General features: G+C 50.7%; 1 protein-coding gene across 1 annotated transcript in view; it reads left to right on the top strand.

Annotated features, from left to right (window-relative positions):
• Positions 1 to 21872, top strand: part of SYNJ2 (synaptojanin 2) — a 98943-nt gene that overhangs the window by 18147 nt on the left and 58924 nt on the right. Inside the window, exon 2 of the mRNA XM_065931054.1 lies at positions 15141 to 15227. Coding sequence (XP_065787126.1) covers positions 15141 to 15227 — 87 coding nt within the window. The remainder of the gene's footprint in view (positions 1 to 15140; positions 15228 to 21872) is intronic.

The raw sequence follows: 21872 nt of genomic DNA, 5'->3' as shown, positions 1-21872 counted from the left end.
GTCTCCCAGAGTTTGCTCACACTCATGTCCATTGAGTCGGTGATGCCATCCAACCATCTCATCCTCTGTCATCTCCTTCTCCTCCTACCTTCAATCTTTCCAGCATCTGGGTCTTTTCCAGTGAGTCGGCTCTTCACATCAGGTGGCCAAAGGATTGGAGCATCAGTCCTTCAGCTTCAGCATCAGTCCTTCCAATGAACATTCAGGACTGATCTCCTTTAGGATGGACTGGTTGGATCTCCTTGCAGTCCAAGGGACTCTCAAGAGTCTTCTCTGACACCACAGTTCAAAAGCATTAATTCTTCGATGCTCGGCCTTCTTTATAGTCCAACTCTCACACCCATACATGACTATGGGAAAAACCATAGCTTTGACTATCCAGACCTTTGCTGGCAAAGTAATGTTTCTTCTTTTTAATATGCTGTCTAGGTTGGTCATAGCTTTTCTTCCAAGGAGCAAGTGTCTTTTAATTTCATGGCTGCAGTTACCATCTGCAGTGATTTTAGAGCCCAAGAAAATAAAATCTGTCACTATTTCCATTTTTTCCCCGTTTACTTGCCATGAAGTGATGGGAGCACATGCCATGATCTTAGTTTTTTGAATGTGGAGTTTTAAACCAGCTTTTTCACTCTCCTCTTTCACCTTCATCTAGAGGCTCTTTAGTTTCTCTCCGCTTTCTGTGATTCGAGTGGTATCATCTGCATATCTGAGGTTGTTGATGTTTCTCCCAGCAACCTCATGTTGAGAAACACCCTGTCCCCACAGCACCCCCACCTCCTTGCTCCATGCCACCCCCCTGTGAAGGGTCTGTCCTCGTGTGCCGTCTCTGCTATCTCCTCCTGTTCTCCTAGTCAGACTTAGGGGCGTGCCGCTCCTCTGAAGCCTTTCCTCGGAGTCCCCGGAGATTGCCAGCTTGCCGAATAGATCGCCTGCAGGTCTGTCCTCCGTCCAGTAGCATCACCCAGGGATCACACCTCCTTCCTGAAAGGTGCTTCTCCTCCTGGTTCTATTCCTGCCTCACCGTTACTCCTCCAGTGCCTGGGCCAGCGTCTTCATAGCAGACATCTAGCATCCTTGTTGAGTGATGGGATTGACATGCAAAAGGGTGTGACTTTTCCCTTCTCTCTGGCTCCCTTCCGGTACTTCATGTTGTATTGTGTTCAGTCGCTCAGTTGTGTCCAATTCTTTGTGGCCCGACGGACTGTAGCGTGCCAGGCCTCTCTGTTCATGAAATTTTCCAGGCAAGAATACTAGAGTGAGTTGCCATTTCCTCTTCCAGGGAATCTTCCCGACCCAGGGATCAAACCGGCATCTCTTACTTTGGCAGGTGGGTTCTTTACCACTGGTGCTGCCTGGGAAGCCCCATGTTGCATCAGATGATATATATGGATCTCCAGTGCAGGAGACCTGGGTTCTATCCCCTGGGTTGGGACGATCCCCTGGAGGAGGAAATGGCAACCCACTCCAGTATTCTTGCCTGCAGAATCTCATGGACAGAGGAGCCGTCGGGCCCCAGTCTGTGGATTCTACTTAACAACTAAACAACAATATGGCTTCTAAAGGTAGGTGGGTGTGCATTCGTGGGAACAGGGCTTCTCTGTGCAGCAGGAGACCCGCAGGCAGCGTTTGGCAGGGCTGGGAGAGGCATTCAGGTGGAGTAAGGACGTACTTCTTTCTGAGTAATGACGATGGTGATGTTGAGAGGGGGAAGTACTCCTGAACTGGCCTGACTGGTCAGTTAGAGAAGAAACTGGAAAAGTAGCTGGGAGTGGAGCCTCCAGCGCCAGACCCAGGGGGTGGAGCTGACATGTTAGTCACAGGAAGCAAATGGAAGGGTGTTTTGTAGGTGGAAGTGACGGAAGGGTGTGACGCATGAGGACTTGGTGGGGGGAACCCCTGGGGGAGGGGGTGGACATCTGTGGGCAGGCTGTGAACTTGGCCTGAAGGGTCTACCTGTCCCCTAGGTCCAAAGAGAAGCACGCACACCTCTGTGGAAAAGGCGGTAATTTACGCTCCTTCTTGTTGGGTGGGATGGTCCTGCAGTCAGCCTGGCCCAGCCCTTGGTCTAAGAACTGCTGAGCAGGACTTCAGCTCCCATCCCCTGGCTCCATCAGAAGCATAGTCAGCCTTGTGTCAGTATTTTTCTTAAAGGCCCGGATTCCTTCTTTTTAGGGAGGAAAAAAAGACTCAACTCAAGGTTCAGTGTCCAGCCCAGCACTCAAGCCCTTTTGTCCAAGGAGGACAAACCTGCTTTCCCTGGTCTGGTCACGCCAGCCTCTGCTGACGCTGGTGCAAGGAGGGGAGTTTGTCCAGCTGTGACTGCAGGAGACGGTCCATTGCCCTCTTTTCCCTCTGGCTGGTGGTGCACGCACGCACATTCTTGCAGGGAGGCAGTGCCTCTGCTTAGGTAGCGGTTTTTTCTTCTTCTATTTTTTAGTGTCCCCTGCCAAACCACTCACCACTGACCTTTTCGTGTGGCTTGGACTTTCGGGAGAGAAAGGTTGGGGACAGCACAGGAAAGTGTCCTAGCCGGGCTGACGTTGTCTGCCTGGCTGGCTTTGTCTTGGTTCTCAAGCTTCTGTTTCAGACTCATGTTTTGATTTCCACTTTGCTTAGCAACCCCCCTCCAGCAGCCTCCACCCGCCCCCCACCCACCCACCCAAGGAAGGCCATTGTTTTTCTGGAGTTTTTCTGCTTCAGCTCCCAACTGATAACCCTGGATGGAACGGCCACAATCCAGTCTGAGCTGAGCTCAGAATTAGCACATGAAGACAGTGACCTGGATCTGAGTGACTCTGTCCTCTGGAGACCATGAAATAGAAGAAGCTGGTATAATATCCGGCCCAGGGACACAGCCGCAAGGAGTGCCTCAGTCTTGGGCCGTCTGCATGGTTAAATTGACCTACTTATTTTTCTGACCCATGGGCTGGGCCTTGCTGGAATTTCCTTAAGGCGTGTGATTGTGGAAAATATTGTGAAAGGAAGAAGCACGTGTGCTTGGTTTGATGACTGGTCCAGACAGCTCGCCTGCTGACCAGGAGCACGGCCTGCTTGGCCTGGGTTTTAAGGAGCAGAGCAGATTCTGGCCGCCTTGCTGAGTTCTGTGGCTCCCAGGAGCCCTGCCCCAGCCCTGGGACGTCTGACGACAGAGCCCTGTCCTGGGAACCAGCATCTTGGACCAGCTTCGCTCTGCTGGGGCAAGCGCCATCCCCTGCAGGGGAGCCCTTGGCCTGCCACTGCCCTTGGCCCATTGGACCCGGGGATGGGATGGTGGTCCCCCAGGCTCCTCTTTGCCACCTCCAGGCTGTCCTCCTTCCCTCCACTGTAAAAGCAGTCAACTAAGAATCTCATGTCCAGCGTCCGCCAGGAGGTCTTTCTAGGTTCATCTAAGCATCCAAACTGTCAACACCTCACTCGGTACCCAGGAAAGGAACCAGAGCTCCTGGCGGGGCCACATGGAGTGTTCTTCTGTGGATTAATCATCACAGCACTGGTGTGGATGCCTGGGGGCCGGTGGGGAGGGCGTGGATGACAGGGCATCTTGCTGAGAAGACTCACCTCTGACCCCGGTCACCCCAGGATCCAGTGTTGGTGGCTCAGCTTCCAGGCTCCCTTAAAGGACAGCTCCGTTCAAGGAGTCTCCCTGGGCTCCCATCATTGTTCCTGTCGGCTGCGATTCCTCCTAGTCCAATGTCTGCTCCCAGATGGTCCGTTTTTGCCACATTGTTGTCTAGTAACATGAACCATGTTTATCAGTTTACGGGACTGGGAGGCTAACCTAGGGTCAGATTCCCTTGCAGGCTCTGTTGACCCTTTGTCCACGCACACCATGGAACCACATTGCCCTCTGTCCCTCGTTGAGATTGCCTATTTCCTTGATGGTTTTACCTTCTTTTCTCTCAGCCCAGCTGCTCTGTCTTCGTCAGACTTTGCCCTTTTCATCTGCCAGCTTCGTCTTTCCAGCTCATCCCTCAGTTCTCCAATCCCACCCACCTTGACCCCAGTGAGACTGCAAGCCCGTGAACCTGCCACCCCTATTTAAACTTTTTTTCACATATGTATGTATATTCTTTTCCATTATGGTTTATCATAGGGTATCAAATATAGTTCCCTCTGTGATATATAGTAGAAACTTGTTGTTTATCCATTCTCTATATACTAGTTTGCATCTGCAAATCCCGAATTCCCAATCCACCCCTCTCCCATCCTGCCTCCCTCTTGGCATCCTAAGTCTGTTCTCTTTGTCTGAAGTCTGTTTCTGTTTTGTAGATTACTTCACTTGTGTCATTCTTTATTTAAAAACATTTTTTTAATTTGTTTCTTTTTGGCTACACTGGGTGAAAGGAATGGCAAACCGGTCCAGTGTTCTTGCCTCGAGAACCCCATGAACAGTTTGAAAAGGCAAAAAGAAACGACCCCGGAAGATGAGCCCCCCAGGTCAGTAGGTGTCCGATATGCTACTGGGGAAGAGCAGAGAAAGAGTGAAAAGGCTGGGCCAAAGCAGAAACAATGCTCAGTTGTAGGTCTATCAGGTAGTGAAATGCTGTAAGAAAACAGTACTGCATAGGAACCTGGAATGTTAGGTCCGTGAATCAAGGCAAATCAGATGTATTCAAGCAGGAGATAGCAAGAGTGAACATCAGCATTTTAGGAATCAGTGAACTAAAATGGATGGGAATAGGCCAATGTAATTCAGATGACCATTATATCTACCACTGTGGGCAAGAATCCCTTTGAAGATATGGAGTAGCCATCATGGTCAACAAAAGAGTCCAAAATGCAGTACTTGGGAACAATCTCAAAAATGCCAAAATGGTCTCGGCTCGTTTCCAAGGCAAACCATTCAACATCACAGTAATCCAAGTCTATGCCGCAACCACTAATGCTGAAGAAGCTAAAGCTGTACACTTCTATGAAGACCCACAACTCCTTCTAGAACTAACCCCCCAAAAAGACGTCCTTTTCATCACGGGACTGGAATGCAAAAGTAGGAAGTCAAGAGATGCCTTGGAGTACAAAATGAAGCAGGGCAAAGGCTAACAGAGTTTTGCCAAGAGAACACAGTGGTCATAGCAAACATCCTCTTCCAAGAACACAAGAGGCAACTCCACACACAGATATCACCAGATGGTCAATACTGAAATCAGATTGATTATATCCTTTGTAGCCAAAGATGGAGAACCTCTATATAGTCAGCAAAGACCTGGAGCTGCCTGTGGCTCAGATCATGAATTCCTTATTGCAAAATTCAGACTTAAATTGAAGAAAGTAGGGAAAACTACTAGACTATTCAGGTATGACCTAAATCAAATCCTTATGATTATACAGTGGAAGTGACAAATAGATTCAAGGGATTAGATCTGGTAGACAGAGTGCCTGAAGAACTATGGACAGAGGTTCATAACATTGTATCGGAGGCAGTGACCAAAACCATCCCCAAGAAAAAGAAATGCAAGAAGATAAAGTGGTTATTTGAGGAGGCCTTACAAATAGCTGAGGAAGAAGAGAAGCAAAAAGCATGGGAGAAAGGGAAAGACATACCCAATTGAATGTAGAGTTCCAGAGAATAGGAAGGAGAGATAAGAAGTCCTTGTTAACTGAACAATGCAAAGAAATAGAGGAATACAATAGAATGGGAAAGACTAGAGATCTCTTCAAGAAAATGGGAGGTACCAAGGGAACATTTCATGCAAAGATGGACTCGATAAAGGACAGAAATGGTATGGACCTAACAGAAGCAGCAGAGATTAAGAAGTGGCAAGAATACACATAAGAACTATACAAAAAAGATCTTAGGAAGCATCACTACGAACAAAGCTAGTGGAGGGGATGGAATTCCAGTTGAGTTATTTAAAATAATAAAAGATGATGCTGTTAAAAGTGCTGCACTCAATATGTCAGCAAATTTGGAAAACTTAGCAGTGGCCACAGGACTGGAAAAGGTCAGTTTTAATTCCAATCCCAAAGAAAGACAATGCCAAAGAATGTTCAAACTACTGCACAAGTGAGCTCATTTCACATGCTAGCAAGGTAATGCTCAAAATCCTTCAAACTAGACTTCAACAGTATGTGAACTGAGAACTTCCAGATGTACAAGCTAGATTTAGAAAAGGCAGAGGAACCAGAGATCAAATTGCCAACATTTGCTGGATCATAAAAAAGGCAAGGGAATTCCAGAAAAACATCTACTTCTGCTTCATTGATTACACAAAAACTTTTGACTCTGTGGATCACAACAAACTGTGGAAAGTTCTTAGAAGAGATGGGAATACCAGACTACCGTACCTGCCCCCTGAGAAAACTGTATGCAGGTCAAGAAGCAACAGTTGGAACTGGACATGGAACAATGGACTGGTTCAAAATTGGGAAAGGAGTACGTCAAGGCTGTATATTGTCACCCAGCTTATTTGACTTCTACGAATAGTACATCATGTGAAATGTCAAGCTGGCTGAAGCACAAGCCATAGTTAAGATTGCCAGGAGAAGACCCTTGAGAGTCCCTTGTGATAGCAAGAGGATCAAACTAGTCAATCCTAAAGGAAATCAACCCTGAACATTCACTGGAAAGACTGATGCTGAAGTTGAAGCTCCAACACTCTGGTCACTGATGCAAAGAGCCAATGCAACTCATTGGAAAAGACCCTGATGCTGGGAAAGATTGAGGGCAAGAGGAGAAGGGGGCAGTTAAGGATGAGATGGTTGGGTGGCATCACCAATTCAATGGACATGAGTTTGAGGAAACTCCGGGAGACAGTGAAGGACAGGGAAGCCTGGCGCGCTGCAGTCCCTGGGGTTGCAGAGAGTCAAACATGGCTGAGTGACTGAACAGCAACACAGGGTGAGCGCAGGCTTTTTCTAGTTGTGGCATGCTGGGGCTATTCTCTAGTTGCGGTGCACGGGCTTTTCACTGTGGTGGCTTCTCCTGTTGTGAAGCACAGGCTGTCAGCAATGTAGGCTTCAGTAGTTGAGGCGCACGGGTTTTGTTGCCCCACAGCATGTGAGATCTTCCTGGACTAGGGCTCAAACCAGTGTCCCCTGCATTTCAAGGTGTGTTCTTAACCACTGGACCAGCAGGGAAGCCCATGCGTCATATTTTAGGTTGCCAGTAAAAGTGATATCACATGGTGTTCGTCTTTCTCTTTCTGACATACTTCACTTTGTAAGGGCTTCCTTGGTGGCTCAGACCGTAAAGCGTCTGCCTGCAATGAGGGAGACCCAGGTTCGATCCCTGGGTCAGGAAGATCCCCTGGAGAAGGAAACGGCAACCCACTCCAGTATTCTTGCCTGGAAAATTCCTTGGATGGAGGAGCCTGGTGGGCTAAAGTCCATGGAGTCGCAAAGAGTCGGACATGACTGAGCGGTTTCGCTTTCACTTTGTGTGATAATATCTAGATCCATCCATGTTGCTGAAAATGGCATTATTTCCTTCTTGTTTATGACTGAGTGGTATTCTATTTGTATATGTGTGCATGTATGTATATCAGGTGAAGCCATCATTCTTTACCTGGTGGCTCAGTGGTAAAGAACCCTCCTGCCAAAGCAGGAGACACAGATTCGATCCCTGGGTCAGGAAGATCTCCTGGAGAAGGGAATGGCAACCAACTTTGATATTCTTGCCTGGGAAATTGGCAGGAAATTGGCTCCTATGGACAGAGAAGCCTGGCGGGCTATAGTGCACAGAGTCACAAAGAGTCAGACACAACTTGGCGACTGAAGAAATGAATGACAAACGAATATATATTCTCCTTTGTCCACAATGTTTATCCATACATCTCTTGATGGAGATTGGATTCTTTCCATGTCTTGGCTATTGTGAACAGTGCTTCTTTGACATAGGGGTGCGTGTATCTTTTTGAATTACAGTTCTGTCCAGATACATGCCCAGGAGTGAGCTTGCTGAATTCTATGGCAACTCTCTTTTTAGCTTTTTAAGGAACCGCCATTCTGTTCTCCATAGTGACTGTACCAACATTCCCACCAGCAGGGCAGGAGGTGAACCTGCCTCCTCTTCCAATGCCTTCCCCACCCCCTTCCCCCCTTCCCTCCACTCTCCTCCCTCTTCACCCTGCCCCTCACTTGCAGGCGCTGCTCCCCTGGGAAACCACAAGGCAGATCCTCGTGTCCTCATCTGGACCTGCCTCCGTGTGGCTGGACGTCTCTGGAGCGGACCCAGCGGCACGCTGGCAGGTGCCTCTTCGGGGTCCCCAGGCCCAGGCGGGCCCTGCGGTTATGCTCACGTGTCCCGCTCACCCTCCCGCCTCCCCTGATGGCCCTTCCCGCTGAAGCTCCACCGTGCCTCCGCCTCCGCGGGGCTTTGAGCAGACGCCTTGCTTCTCAATTCACAGAGAAATCGGGAGGCACCAGGAGAGCGTTTCCACGCGCGGCCTGCGCCCCGGCCATCCCCACTGCCTCTGGCCCTGTGTCCTCCCGCTCTCCTGCCGCCGCCGTAGACGGACTCTTTGTTCAGGCAGCCCCTATGCTCACACACTGGGGCCATGACCCCGTCCGGGGCGCTGTCAGTGGGCCCCTTCTCGCCCCTCCAGCAGCCTTTACCTCTCCTGGATCAGTTCTGCCAGCGTGGTTAACTCCTCTTCTTAGGGAAACCATTAGACCCCACTTTCTGCCCCCAGCCCCCCATTTCTACACACACACACACACACACACAAATGAATTCCTTAAGGAACTGCTTCTACTCCCCGCCTCCATTTTCCCCTCGGCCTCCCCGTTCAGGATTCTGCCCCTCATCTTTACGGAAGCTGCTCTTCCCCTGGCTCACCTCTGTCTGTAACACGAACGGTGAGCGCTGAGTCCTGCTGGAAAGGGGCTCAGGGCAGCCTGGGACCTCCTCGCTGACCCGTCTTGCCTCCTCGACACAGGCTCCCCTGGCTCCTGACACTGGGCACCGCACCTTTTGCTTGTATCTTTCTGGCTTCTTCTCCTCCATCTCCCAGACCTTTGGGCACCCTGTCCCCCTCCACGCCCTCCCCAGGCGATCTCCCCGAGTCTGTGATTTTAAGGAGCTTCTGTTGGCCGGGGGCGCCCAGTTTCTATCTTCAGCTGACATGCCCATGTGACTGCAGATGGCACAGTTGCATCCTCGAAGTCTTTCCCAGGGCAGGTCTGACCCCCCTCTCCTGGTACACTGCCCAGACCTGGCCTGTCTGTCTCCATGGACACCGGGGTGATGGTCACACCATCCTGTCAGTTGTTCAGCATCAAGACTCAGCATCATCCTTGAAACCTGTCCTTCGCTCATGTCCCACGTCCAGTCTATCCACAAGGCCTTTTGTATTTGCCTTTGACATATGTGCAGGTATTTGATGACGTATATGCAGGTTACATTTTTAAAGATGTGATCATGGTGTTGCAGTATATTTTTAAAAGGAAGCCTTGTCTGTTAGAGATTCTTACTGAAACATTTATAGATAGAACAACATGAAGTCTGGAATTTACTTCGAATAATCCTGGGCAGTGGTTCTCAAGTGGAGGATTTGTGAAAACAGATTTCTGGGTCTCACAGCCAGAGTTTCTGATTTAGTGGGGTTCGGGTGGTTGTTTTTTTTTTAAAACTCCTGACACTGATTGTTGTTTATCTCTGAGGACCACAAGATGAGACTGATCTGAGGTGTCGGAGATGGGATGTGATAGCTTATGGTGAACGATGTCGGATTCGTGATCTCTGAAGAAGATTTAGCTTCAGGACCAGGGACCAGGCTTGATCACTCAAGAGCTTTTGTGTAGCAGAGTTGTATTGAAGTGAAAAGGGGACAGAAAGCTTCTGACATAGACATCAGAAGGGGGATGGAGAGTGCCCCACTGCAAGCTGTTTTCTTCTGTTAGAAAGCTATTAATCAGATAAAGAGAGACACCTCAAGGCTGATGGAATTTCACCAGGCCCCTCTCCCACAATGTGCATTTTTGAGATAGGATGGCATCATTTTTGAGGTATGTCATCCCCCAGCCATAAAACAATTGATATGAATACTGGTTTGTTGAGCCGTTATCAGCCCAAGGTTTGAGAAAAGGAAAACAGTTAAGTCTTAGATGGAACCATTTTGAAAAAAGGTAAATTCCAAAGCAAATGCATAGATTCATTAACATAGCTTAAGAAAAACATTTCCATAAGAAAAACGCATTGAGTTGCTCAAGGTTTGAGAAAAGTGAAGTTCAGGTGGAACCAGGTGTCATCATAGCAATACAGAATTTTAAGAGATACTTGCAGCCTGCTTCCTCCGTTTGGAGACCCCTGGCCTTCCTGCCTATTACCCTCTCAGATGGGAGATATGGAGTAAGCTTGAGTGTGAATAGATACCAGTCAGAGCTGGTGGGCACATAAAGTTATTACACTACTCTGCTTTTCTTTGGAAGTTTCAATAACAATAAAGTGTTTGAGTGTGTGTATGTGGTGTGTGCGTGTTCCCAGCACCTCCAACTGCCCCACACCCCGCTCCAAGCATCATCCTCTCTCTCCAGGATCATCGTAGGCGCCTCCTAACTGGTCTCCTTGTCTTCCTCTTGCCCCTCCTGGATTTGTTTTCACCCGAGCAGCCAGAGTGATCCTCAAAAACCTGCAGTGCCTTCCTCTCACTCAGAGGGAAACCCCCAGTCTTGTTATGACCTAGACGGTGCTTCGCACTGTGTCCCTGGCTCCATTCCCTCAGTCACACTTGCTGACCTCACTGATGCTGCATGTTCCAGGAATACTTCAGCCCCAGGACCTTTGCACGTGCTCTTCTGGGCCCACAGTGCTCCCCGGCCCTCCACTCAGCTATCTCCCTCTTCTCCTTCATCTGCTTTCATGGTTGCCCCTGCAGTGAGACCTTGGCAAACCGCACTGTGTGAGAGTCCACATTCCCCCGCTTCCCACCCTTCTTCCTTGGTCGCTTTTTCTTCCTAGCTCACATCACTGTCTGTATTGTGTTGCTGATCGCGTCTGTCCCCCTTGGCAGGAAACTTGTGTGGTTCCTTTGTGACAGCCTTGTCGGGGCCGCTGCTCCTGGCTCCCACCCCCAGCGGGATGGCCTCCACTGTCCTCACTCATCCATTCATGACTCGTGTCCCTTCTTTGCCTAGGCCCCGTGCCTGCCTCCGGGGTAGATGGGTTGGGGTCTGTTCGGGTCCCTGCTGGGTCCCTGTGCCAAACTGGTCCTCAGATACACGCTCACTGAAACCGAATCCCAGGGCAAGGGGTGGATGAGGACAAGGGTGGGTCAGTAAAGGCGAGGACTTCCTGGAAAGTCATGGCCGATGGTCGGGGTTGGAGGGGCGGCGAGCAGGGGGGAGCAAAAACATTCTTCTGTGGACGAACCCTCCGGAAATGCCACAAAAGCGCGAAAGACAGGAAAATTCTATTTTTGAGACATTAAGTAAGGAAGGACAGAAGTTGGCAATGGGCAGACCAGATACAGTCTGCAGAGGTGTGTGCAGCCCACATGGAGCTTAAAATAAACCTGGGTTGGTTGCCAAGACTGAGAAATCAGAAGTGTCCTATTTCTCTCAAAAAACTGGAAGCTCGCTGGCACCCAGACTGGCCTGACCTCCTGGAGGCGGTGGCAGAAACGGACCATGTGTCCCCATTAGAAGGCGCGTGGGGCCACCTTATCTTTGGGTCACCCACGGCCCCCTCCCAGCGGCTTTGTTCGTTCATTACCTACCTGAGGCTTTTGGTTTGTGAGCTCTCTTTTGAAGAGCAAAATGGATTTCTTCTCCGTTTGACATGAAGTGAGGAAATACCGTTTTCTGGGGCAGGCAGCAGTGTTGGGCAGTTTTGGAACAGGTTGCCTGAGAGGCCAGGCCTCTGGGGGCCCTGGGGGCGCAGTGAGGAGGCCCTGTCTCCCAGGCATGGGACGCGTCCCGCTTACACATTGCAGGGGTGCGAAGGAGCCTTGGAGAGGAAGGCCTGGAGAAAAGGAGAGATGCTTTCTAGAGAGTCTGGAGTTTTAACAGGGCTGGCTCATGGAGAGAAAAGGTTGCTGAATCTTATGGGTTCAGGTGTGTTCCCCAAAAGATACATGCAAGTCCTAACTTCCAATACTTCAGAAGGGGCATATTTGGACAGCAGGTCCTCCGTGTAATTAGGTTGAGATGCGGTCATCCTGGAGGAGGGTGGGCCCCCAATCCGATGCGATGAGTGTCCTGACAAGAGGAGAGAGACCCAGAGCCACACAGGGAGAAGGCGGCCACGTGGCGAAGGAGGCAGGGGTTGGAGTGACACAGCTGCAGGCCAGAGAAGGTCCAGATTGATGGCCACCACCAGCCAGGACGAGGAGGGGAGGACCCTCCCCGGAGCCTTCAGAGGACGATGACCGGCTGACAGCTTGCTTCCAGACTTCCAGCCTCCAGACTCAAGAGCTGAGAAAGTTTCCATGTTTTAAGCCCCCCCAATTTGTTTACAGTTCATCTGTTTGCGATGAAGGAAAAGCATCGTCTCCCGAGCCTGTCACGTGAGTCACGTGTGACTCTCCGTGAGGTGCCTTGTGTGAAAGCCAGGGATGGTGGTGTTGATTCTGTGTTAAGGAGTTGATCATTTACAGGATTCGAATGGGACAAAGTGGCCTGGTGGCACTGTGCTTGCTTGTTTTTAAAATAGGATGAGAAGTCTTTTTTTTTTTATTTGTATTTGTTTAATTTTCCCAGTGCAGGGGGACTTGGTGTGTATGTTTATCTTCTGTGACCCAGCAGGGCAGGGGGTCAGTTCTGTTTCCACGACTTCTTCCGCGATCCCATTCCCACTTCTGCAGTGTGGGTCTGACCAGGTTCCTTTGGCCGGCAGTTTCCTAGCGTTTTGTTTGTTCGGTCAGGACTGTTTGCAGAGAGACATAAAGGCATAAAGACCCCCTCGTTTTAGGGTCAACAGGGTGAGACCCAGATGATACTCTGGCTTCAGGGTTCTGTGCAAAGGCTTTGTAAAGCTTTGCGGGTGGAAATGTGAATTTTTGTGTGTGTGTCAGAATCAAGCTCCTGCGTTGATCAACGTGTCCACCGCAGTGAGGACTGGGAGCTGCCTGTTTACTTCTCTCTGTTTAGACCAGGAGACGCCACGTGTGGCCCTGAACAGGCCGGCAGGGAGCAGTTCGCTTCCACCTGCGGGGATGGGATTTCACAGGCTTCCCCTGCCCTAGAGCAGGGAGCAGGCCACTTCCAGGAAGGCCCGGTAGGCACATGGCACCAGGCTTGTCTCTGAACGGTGGACTCGTCATCACCTGGATGGAGGAGGCCTTCATCTCATTCAGGAGCAGACCGGGGTGGGTGGGAAGGCTGCCTTTTCCTCAGTGTGGGAGCAAAGACCCGCGGGCTCCAGGAAGTGGGTCGTGCCCATCTGTGGGCTCATCAGTGCCCCCGTCCTGATGCCTCCTTCCTGTGATGGTTACCACATGTGGCGGAAGGGGCCTTGCACTTGTGATTAAACGAAGGGCCTTGAGATAGGAGGTTGTTGGGGATGATCCGGGAGCCCAGTGTATTCACAAGGGTCCTTAACAGATGGATGAGGGAGGCGGGAGAGGGAGAGAATGAGACGTGAAGATGGAAGTGGGGATTGGAAGGATGCGATTGCTAGTTTTGAAGAAAGAGGAAGGATGTGGACTGGAGGGCGGGTGCAGTGAATTGGGAGATTGGGACTGACTTATATACACCTGTTTAGTGGCTGCTTTGTGGCCTCATGGACTGTAGCCCTCCAGGCTCCTCTGTCCATGGGATTCTCCAGGCAAGAATACTGGAGTGGATTGCCATTTCCTTCTCCGGGGGATCTTCCCAACCCAGATATTGAACACGAGTCTCCTGCATTGGCAGGGGATTCTTGGGTAATTACCTTTAGGTTACCCTGCTCCCTCCTCCCCCAGCAAAAAGCCCTAATTAGAAAAAGTCATGTGAATTTTGGAGGAAAATGTCATTTATTAAACTGGTTCTTAACCTTAGAGTTCCTTGGAAATTCTGATGAAAATTTCAGATCCCAGTCTCATAAAAATATATATCAAAAATTTTGCATGCAATTTTAGAGATTATAGGGCTTCCCTGGTAGCTCAGTTGGTAAAGACTCTGCCTACAATGCAGGAGACCTGGGTTCGATTTCTGGGTTGGGGAGATCCACTGGAGAAGGGGTAGGCTACCCCTTCTGGCCTGGAGAATCCCACGGACTGTACAGTCCTTGGGGTCGCAAAGAGTTAGACGTGGCTGATCGGCTTTCACTTTCACTTTTTAGAGATACAGATCCCCCCAAAAGCTATCTATGAAGCTGTGGTGTCTGCCAGGCTTTTTCCTCTGTCTCCCCAGGTGGAGAGCCCTTGTGTTAGATGAATTCAGTTGAGGCTGAGTTTTTGCTTCCATAGCAAGTCACCCTAATGGTATTTGCGGGGTCCTTATTTAAGGATTCATCCGTGTTTTTGTTTTGTCCTGTGCATTTAGAAGCGTTCTTCTGAGAAAAGGGTACAAAGCCCTGGCCCCTGTAAGAGCCCATGGCACCTCCAATGGTGTCTGTGGTATCACTGTCAAGGTTAAGGGCTCCCTACTTCTCCCGGTCCTTCCCTCTGCCAGTTTTTCTTCTTTTGCTTCTCAGCAGGCTGGGTATTGTTCTGGGTGTTTCTAGCAACTCTGAAGACCCCGGGGACCTCTGCTCATCAGCCTGCCTTGGGATTCACTGGCCCCGGACCTGGAGCACCAGGGTCACCCAGGCCTGCTGCTCAGCTCTCGTGTGTTAGCAGGCCCCCGGGGGGCGGGTGGGCCCTTGCACGATGCGGCCTCTGGTGGACGATACTTAGGAAGGAAGGTCCTCCCCACTGGGGAGCGATGACTCAGTGCTGTTTCTGAGCACGTGGGCTGCAGTGCCGAGGGACGGGGCCGGCCTGAGACTCCTGCTCCCGCCTCAAACCCCAGCACCTCCGCGGGCCAGGGACTCTCCTCCGCCTCTGCAGCCCCTCCCGCCCCGGGACACTGCTGGAGCTTTCATACAGCAGGTGGGAAGGTCTCACTCAGTCCCTGGAGCTCTGCGATCTGCTGATCCACAAGCCTCCACACAGATGACTTGGGGCCGAGCTACTGACTCTGCGTTTTCTTTGCCGAGTGGGTGGGAGCCGCATCGGAAGCTGCAGTGAATGAATGAACACCGGGAGGTTCGACTGATGCTGTCTGTGCTGTTTCTCCCGCAGCCCCCGAAGAAAAGGAGGTCATTAAAGGCCAGTACGGAAAGCTGACCGATGCTTACGGCTGCCTGGGGGAGCTCAGACTGAAGTCCGGTGAGTACCCGCGTGGAGGGCGGCAGCTGTCACACGCACGGGGCTATAGAACTCTGGTGTCAGGCAGAGCTTCTCTTATGTGAGTTTGGAGAGGCTGTGGGATTTAGTTGTTATTTCAGCTGCTACCCTCTTTTTTTTTTTTTTTTTTTAGCTGCTACCCTCTTTTAAAATGTTTCTTTATTTCACTGAGCCGGCTGCTCCTGGCTGGGGCAGAGGTCGAGGTGAGCGCAGCCTGGTCCTCCCCTGTTGGCACTCCTTCCCACCCTGGGCACAGAGGATCTTACCTTCTCTGAGTGCCCGCCGCAATCTCAGGTCTTCCAGCCTGGTCTGGGGGAGGGGGGCGTCTCCCCAGGGGCTGGTGTGTTGTTTTACAGGGAATCTGTATTCTAGAAGGGGGTGGAGGTCAGAGGTCAGAAACCCCTGGACCTGCTGAGTGTGCCTTGAAGGAGTGGAGCTGGGATGGGGCATCATTGGCAAGGAGAGAAAAGCCACCAGCGCCTGACCATTGGACACCGAGGGTGGGTGTGAGCGAGAGCAAGGGAAAGAGCTCCAGAACTGGGTCGCATGATCCGCCTGGAAAGGGCAGAGGACTCCCAGGAACGCACGGGCATCCTTGCTCAGTGTAAGACGCGAGGGGCTGAGCCATCGACCCGGCTGCCGCTGGGGAGTCACAGTCTCCCTGTGAGGCCACTCGGTCACCCCTGCACTCGTGGGCCTCACAGGAGCCCTGATGCGATGCTGGGGCTCAGCACCCCCTCTTTCCTCCCCTCTCTGCTGTCTAACATAACACTGTCTCCCGCCATGTCTCTGGTGACTTATGGGGCCAAGACCAGATCAGGCTGTGAGCTGCTCAAACACAGGCTCTTCCCAAGCCTACATCCACCCAGCAGCTGTTTTCATCTCCACATCCACACAGCAGCTGTGTTCCCTGGACCGAGGATTTTTACAGCCGGCAGAATAGCACAGTTGTTTGCCATTACTTTTCTGGCTCTTTTTTCTTTAGTCGGGTGGTTTTTTTTTTCCCCCTCTGAACTATGATGGTGATGATCTCCAAACAGTGTTTAGGAAAAACACTCAGTACCCACATGACAAAATGCATGTATTAAATGTCTGTTTTGTACCAATGGCTAAGTATACATTAGCTTCTTTAATCCTAAAAACAAGCCAATGTGATACTGTGTCTTTATTCTCCTTTTCAGTAAAGGATACAGACTCAGAGGGTAAAAATCACTTGCCTAAGAAGCTTAGCTAGAATTCAAACCTGGATCTAGCGGCCTCTAAACACTTACTTTTTTTTTCATGAAGATGTCCTGCCTGCCAAGGGTTTCTGTAGGTTTCTTTTTTCCCCTTGCCATGATTTATTTTTTTCTGAGGTTATAAAAAATTCCTGTGGCCTTTCCTCGATCACGAGGATGTGAAGATGACAGCTGACCTTATGTGGTGCTTACTCTGAGCGTGGCCCAGTTTTAAGTGTTTTAATTTATTAACTCAGCTCTCCCGACAACTTGAGATGGGAACTGTAACTGTTAGAAAGCTTAAGAGCTGTCGTTCCTCTATTCCATGACACATTTTTTTTTATATGGTAACATCTGGGTGTTTCAGATGTTACAGTTGTTGGCATTTTACAGTTATGATTGGCGATATTTTTCTTGTGCGTAAATTAATGGTCCATTTGGCACCGGTGACTTGCCGAAAGCGGGGCAGTCCTCACGTGGCAAGTGGGTTTTTTAAAAATTTAAATGTATTTATTTTTAATTGGAGGATAAATTGCTTTGTGGCGTTGTGTGGTTTCCGCCATACAGCAGTGTGAATCAGCCATGGGTGTATATATGTCGGACACGACTACAGCAACTTAGCAGCAGCAGCATATGTATGTCCCCTCCCTCTTGAGCCTGTGAAAGTCCAACCCTTTGCGACCCCATGGATTTTACAGTCCATGGAATTCTCCAGGCCAGAATACTAGAGTGGGTAACCTTTCCCTTCTCCAGGGGATCTTCCCAACCCAGGGATCGAACCCAGGTCTCCCTCATTGCAGGCAGATTCTTTACCAGCTGAGCCACAGGGGAAGCCCCTTGAACCTGTGACTAGGTTTTAAACTCCTTTTTTATGGCATCAGGGGCTGCCTTCATCCACTAGGCTGTTCTGTCCTGAAAGGGGCAGAAGGGCTGAGGTTCCAAGAGCAGGGAAGCAGTGCCTTGCCCGTATCCCAGGGGAAAGCTTGTCTTCCTGGGCTGAGGTTGGAGATCAGCTCTAGGGAACCGGTCCTGACTGGGAAGGCTGGCAGCCCCCATGGACAGTGTCCGAGTGAGCCAGGGTGTCTGTGGGTGCCCGGCTACGGCAGACTCATCCCAGGGCAGGGAGTGGAGCGAGGTGGCCAGCTTCCAGTACTGCCCCAGACAAGGCCCTCCTCCCGGCCTGCGGCCCCCCACCCACCTGCTGTCAATGCAGAAGACTCGGGTTCCATCCCTGGGTTGGGAAGATGCCCTGGAGGAGGACATGGCAACCCACTCCAGTATCCCTGCCTGGGAAATCCCATGGACAGAGGAGCCTGGTGGGCTACAGTCCATGGGGTCACAAAAAGAGTTGGTCGGACACGATTGAGCAACTGAACAGCAACAGTCTGAAGGATGGAAGGTTTGGGCCTTGTCATCGAGTTTTTCCAATTCTCTTCGGTTACGCTGAGGAATGTTTGGCTTGAACTTGATTTTCTTTTCTGTCTGTAAGTCCCCATCCCAGAACTACAATGTGTTTTGATTTCTTCCCCACCTGTTGAGGGTGCTGGCAGTACAGAGTGAAATTCCAGCTTTCCTCTGCCACCAAGATGACCAGCCCCAGTGGGAGGTGGGCCCCCTTTTGACTCTTTTAGACTGAAGGTCTCTGTACAGAGAGAGACTTCTGCTCAGGTTCTTAATTAACTTGGGGCAGTTGTTCAGTTTCAGTCTACCTAAGTGAACACAGCCTTTTATGTTAGAAATTAGGAAATGTTCACAAGTTCGTAGATCTCCATGGAGAGCTCAGAGTCCCTCCCTCCTCTCTGAAATGCTAGCAGGAAAGGGTTGGAGCCCCCATGATAAGCCCTGGAGTTGGGCTTGCTATTGTTCGGTTCTCAGTCATGTCCGACTCTTTGAGACCCCATGGACTGCAGCACACCAGGCTTCCCTCTCGTTCACCATCTCCCAGAGCTTGCTCAAACTCATGTCCAGTGAGTCAGTGATGCCATCCAACCATCTCACCCTCTGTTGTCCCCTTCTCCTCCTGCCTTCAATCTTTCCCAGCATTAGAGTCTTTTCCAATGAGTCAGCTCTTTGCATCAGATGGCCAAAGTATTGGAGCTTCCGTATCAGTCCTTCCAATGAACATAGAAAGGTGCATATAGTCAAAGCTATGGTTTTTCCAGTAGTCATGTATGGATCTGAGAGTTGGGCTTCCTGACACATACACAATACAAGGCATAGAAAGTGAGAGTATTGTTATAAAAAGAATTTATCCCAGTGATTATAGGGATTTAACTCCCTTTTCACCTAAGCTCTCAAGGCCTCCCTATTTCATAGCCTTGGGGGTTAAATACTTTGCAGTCTCTGGTGAACTGTGTTTCCCGGAGTTGGGCAGTGCACAGCCTGTGAAACTGTACTTGACAGTCCTGTAAGCCTTCCACCAGACAGCCTTCCTCAGGTCTAATTTCAGCTTCTTGACAGACTGACCTTCTTAGTTCATTTAATCTCTCGAGGGCTGTTTTCACACCTCTAAAAGCAGGAAAACTGCCTCATCTCTATCTTACATAGTTCTGAAGAGTCTTATTAATACATGAGAAAGTGAACATGGACTGAACTTGGGTACTGAGTGGGTGCGAAGGGCTGTCCTGCAGGGGGTCTCTCAGGGAGAACAAGGCGTGGGGTCCAGGCTGAGTGCCTTTGGGTCTGTGACTCCTGGTGGTGGTCAGCCACGGCTGACTTCTCTGGGCAGTCACTGCAGGATGGACCGTCTCTGGAGGGGGACCTTTGACAGTCTTTAGGAGTCCTTTGAGATCAGAAAATGCAGTATTCTCTTGAAATGGCCATCTGTCTTAATAATTTAACACTTATACCCAGTGGTGGGCCGGTCATTATTTGATGTCCGGCTCTCTGGGGGGGAATCCCTGACAGGTTGTGTTTGTCAGTTTCCATCGTGTAAGTGCATCCACCGTGGGTGTTTTCAGGTCAGGATGGAATTGGGATGCACTGTGCTCAGTCAGCTCCCGGAAGCTGGTGAAAGCAGCCAGCACAGTGCTGTCTTCACTGCGCTCGTGTTCTTGGCAGGGGGGAGACAGATACCTGGTGGATCCAGGTATTCAGGATTCTGAGCTTGCTGGTAAGGGGTTGGGGCGGGGGGCTCGGGCTCCTCTAGCCACAGCTGCTGACTTTACAGGTGGGGAAGCGTTGGCTCCCAGGTCCTCTGTTCATGGATCTAAGAGTTTCCCGGATCGGCAGTCAAGAGGGAGGATGGTGTGTAGACAACCAGGGTTGAGATCCACTCATACCTGGCTGGGGAGAGAACTCCTAGGCTGAGCAAACAGAGAAATTCCAACACAGAACACGCCCGGCACCGTCTCTGAATGAACCATTGTGTGTGCTGGTGATTCATGGTGGCCCCAGTGCCCGACCTTCCCGGCCAGATGACGAGTGGCCGAGGCTGGATGAAACTCGGGACCTGTCCCGGCAGGGTTTGGGGTTTCTCCCAGGCAGCTCTGACTTGGAGCTGGGTTTTGAAGATGGCTCTCTTGAGGGAGAGGAATTCTAAGTTGAGGTTTTTACAAATTGTGATAAAATATACATAAGATAGGGCTTTCCAGGTGGCTCAGATGGTAAAGAATCTGCCTGTAATTCAGGAGACCCAGGTTCAATCTCTGGGCCAGGAAGATCCCCTGGAGAAGGGAATGGCAACCCAATCCAGTATTCTTGTGTGGAGAATCCCATGGACAGAGGAGCCTGACAGGTTACAGTCCATGGGATGGCAAAGAGTTGGACATGACTGAGCAACTGACATACATAATATAAAATCTACCATTTTTAAAAACTTCTTATTTATTTATCTATTTGACTGCTCCTGGTCTTAGTTATGGCATGCGGGATCTTCGATCTTGGTTGTGGCTTGCGGGATCTTTGGTTGCGGCATGTGGGATCTGATTCCTTGACCAGGGGTCAAGTCCAGTCCTCCTTCATTGGGAGCGCAGTGTCTTAGCCACTGGACCACCAGTGAAAGTGAAAGTCACTCAGTTGTGTCTGACTCTTTCCGACCCCATGGACTATATACAGTTCATGGAATTTTCTAGGCCAGAATAGTGGAATGGGTAGCCATTCCCTTCTCCAGGGGATCTTCTCAACCCAGGGATCGAACTCAGGTCTCCCCCCTTGCAGGCACATTCTTTACCAGCTGAGCCATAAGGGAGGTCCCTAAAAGTTACCATTTTAACCACTTTAAGCATTACAGGTCAATGGCATGAAGGCCATTCACGTTGTTGAGCAGCCATCACCACCTTCCATCTCTAGAACATTTTTCATCTTCCCAGACTGAAACCCCATATGTGTTAACCTATATATATAATGTGCTCAGTCGTGTCTGACTCTTTCAAGACCCCGTGGACTATAGCCCACCAGGCCCCTCTACCCATGGAATTTTCCAGGCAAGAACACTGGAGTGGGTTTGCCATTTCCTACTCCAGGGGATCTTCCTGACCCAGGGATCGAACCCTTGCATCTCCTGCATTGGCAGATGGATTCTTTACCCCTGAGCCGCCTGGGAAGCCCATATTTATATTGAGGTAGTTGCAATCCACTGCCCCACCCTGCTCACCCAGGCTGCGTCTGTGTGCGGGTATGACCCTCCCAGTTCTGGGGTAGACGTCTTTTTGGCCTGTGAGCCATTTCTTCCCCTCGCCACCACCTCACCTGACTCTGGCCAGCATCCTCTGACCCAGACATGGTCTTGCTGCGGCCAGAGCCCTGGAACCAGAGGGTCGGAGCTGAAAGGGATGGGGAGCCCATCTGGTGCCCAGAGACTGCTTGAGGCCCCACAGGCTGTTGGAGGGCATGCAGAGCCCTGTCTTCTCAGGCCAAAGCGAGCCTGACTTTTGTCTTTGCGTTGCTCCAAGATCCTATCTGGTTTCAAAGACCCATTTCACTTCCGGGCTGTGAGAAAATTGATCCTGAGTTTCTGAAAACACAGCTGGGATCCCGTGCTCAAGGTGACCTCAGAGGGGATTTCTCACTCGCCTGGGGCAGGTGAGTCCCGCCAGTCTCAGTTTTACCCCTGGAGACACCTTCTGTGTGGGCTCACAGGCCGACAGCATCCTGACAGCCCTGCTCTCTACTCCCCGCCTCCTGCAGCGCGTGAGAGGCAGGGGGCGCTTACACAGATGGGGGGACAGGGTGATTCCAGGGCTGACTGACCCCTGCCAGGCTGAGGGGCCGTTCTCCTAGGGTCACGGAGACTGTGTGCACGGACGTGGTGAGATCTGAGAAAACAAGTTCCGCTCCTCAGCGCCTCCCAGTCATCAGTTTGCCGAAGAATGCCCTGGGATGTGGGGCTGGTTGCTCACCCTCCCTGTTCCACCCGTAACCACCCTTCTGCCGTCTTATTTCGCCCACCCAGCATCTCAACATGCTGTGT

Source organism: Muntiacus reevesi, chromosome 3, assembly GCF_963930625.1.
Source record: "Muntiacus reevesi chromosome 3, mMunRee1.1, whole genome shotgun sequence".
In the NCBI taxonomy this organism is placed as follows: Eukaryota; Metazoa; Chordata; class Mammalia; order Artiodactyla; family Cervidae; genus Muntiacus; species Muntiacus reevesi.
This window is presented reverse-complemented; position numbering and strand designations above follow the sequence as displayed.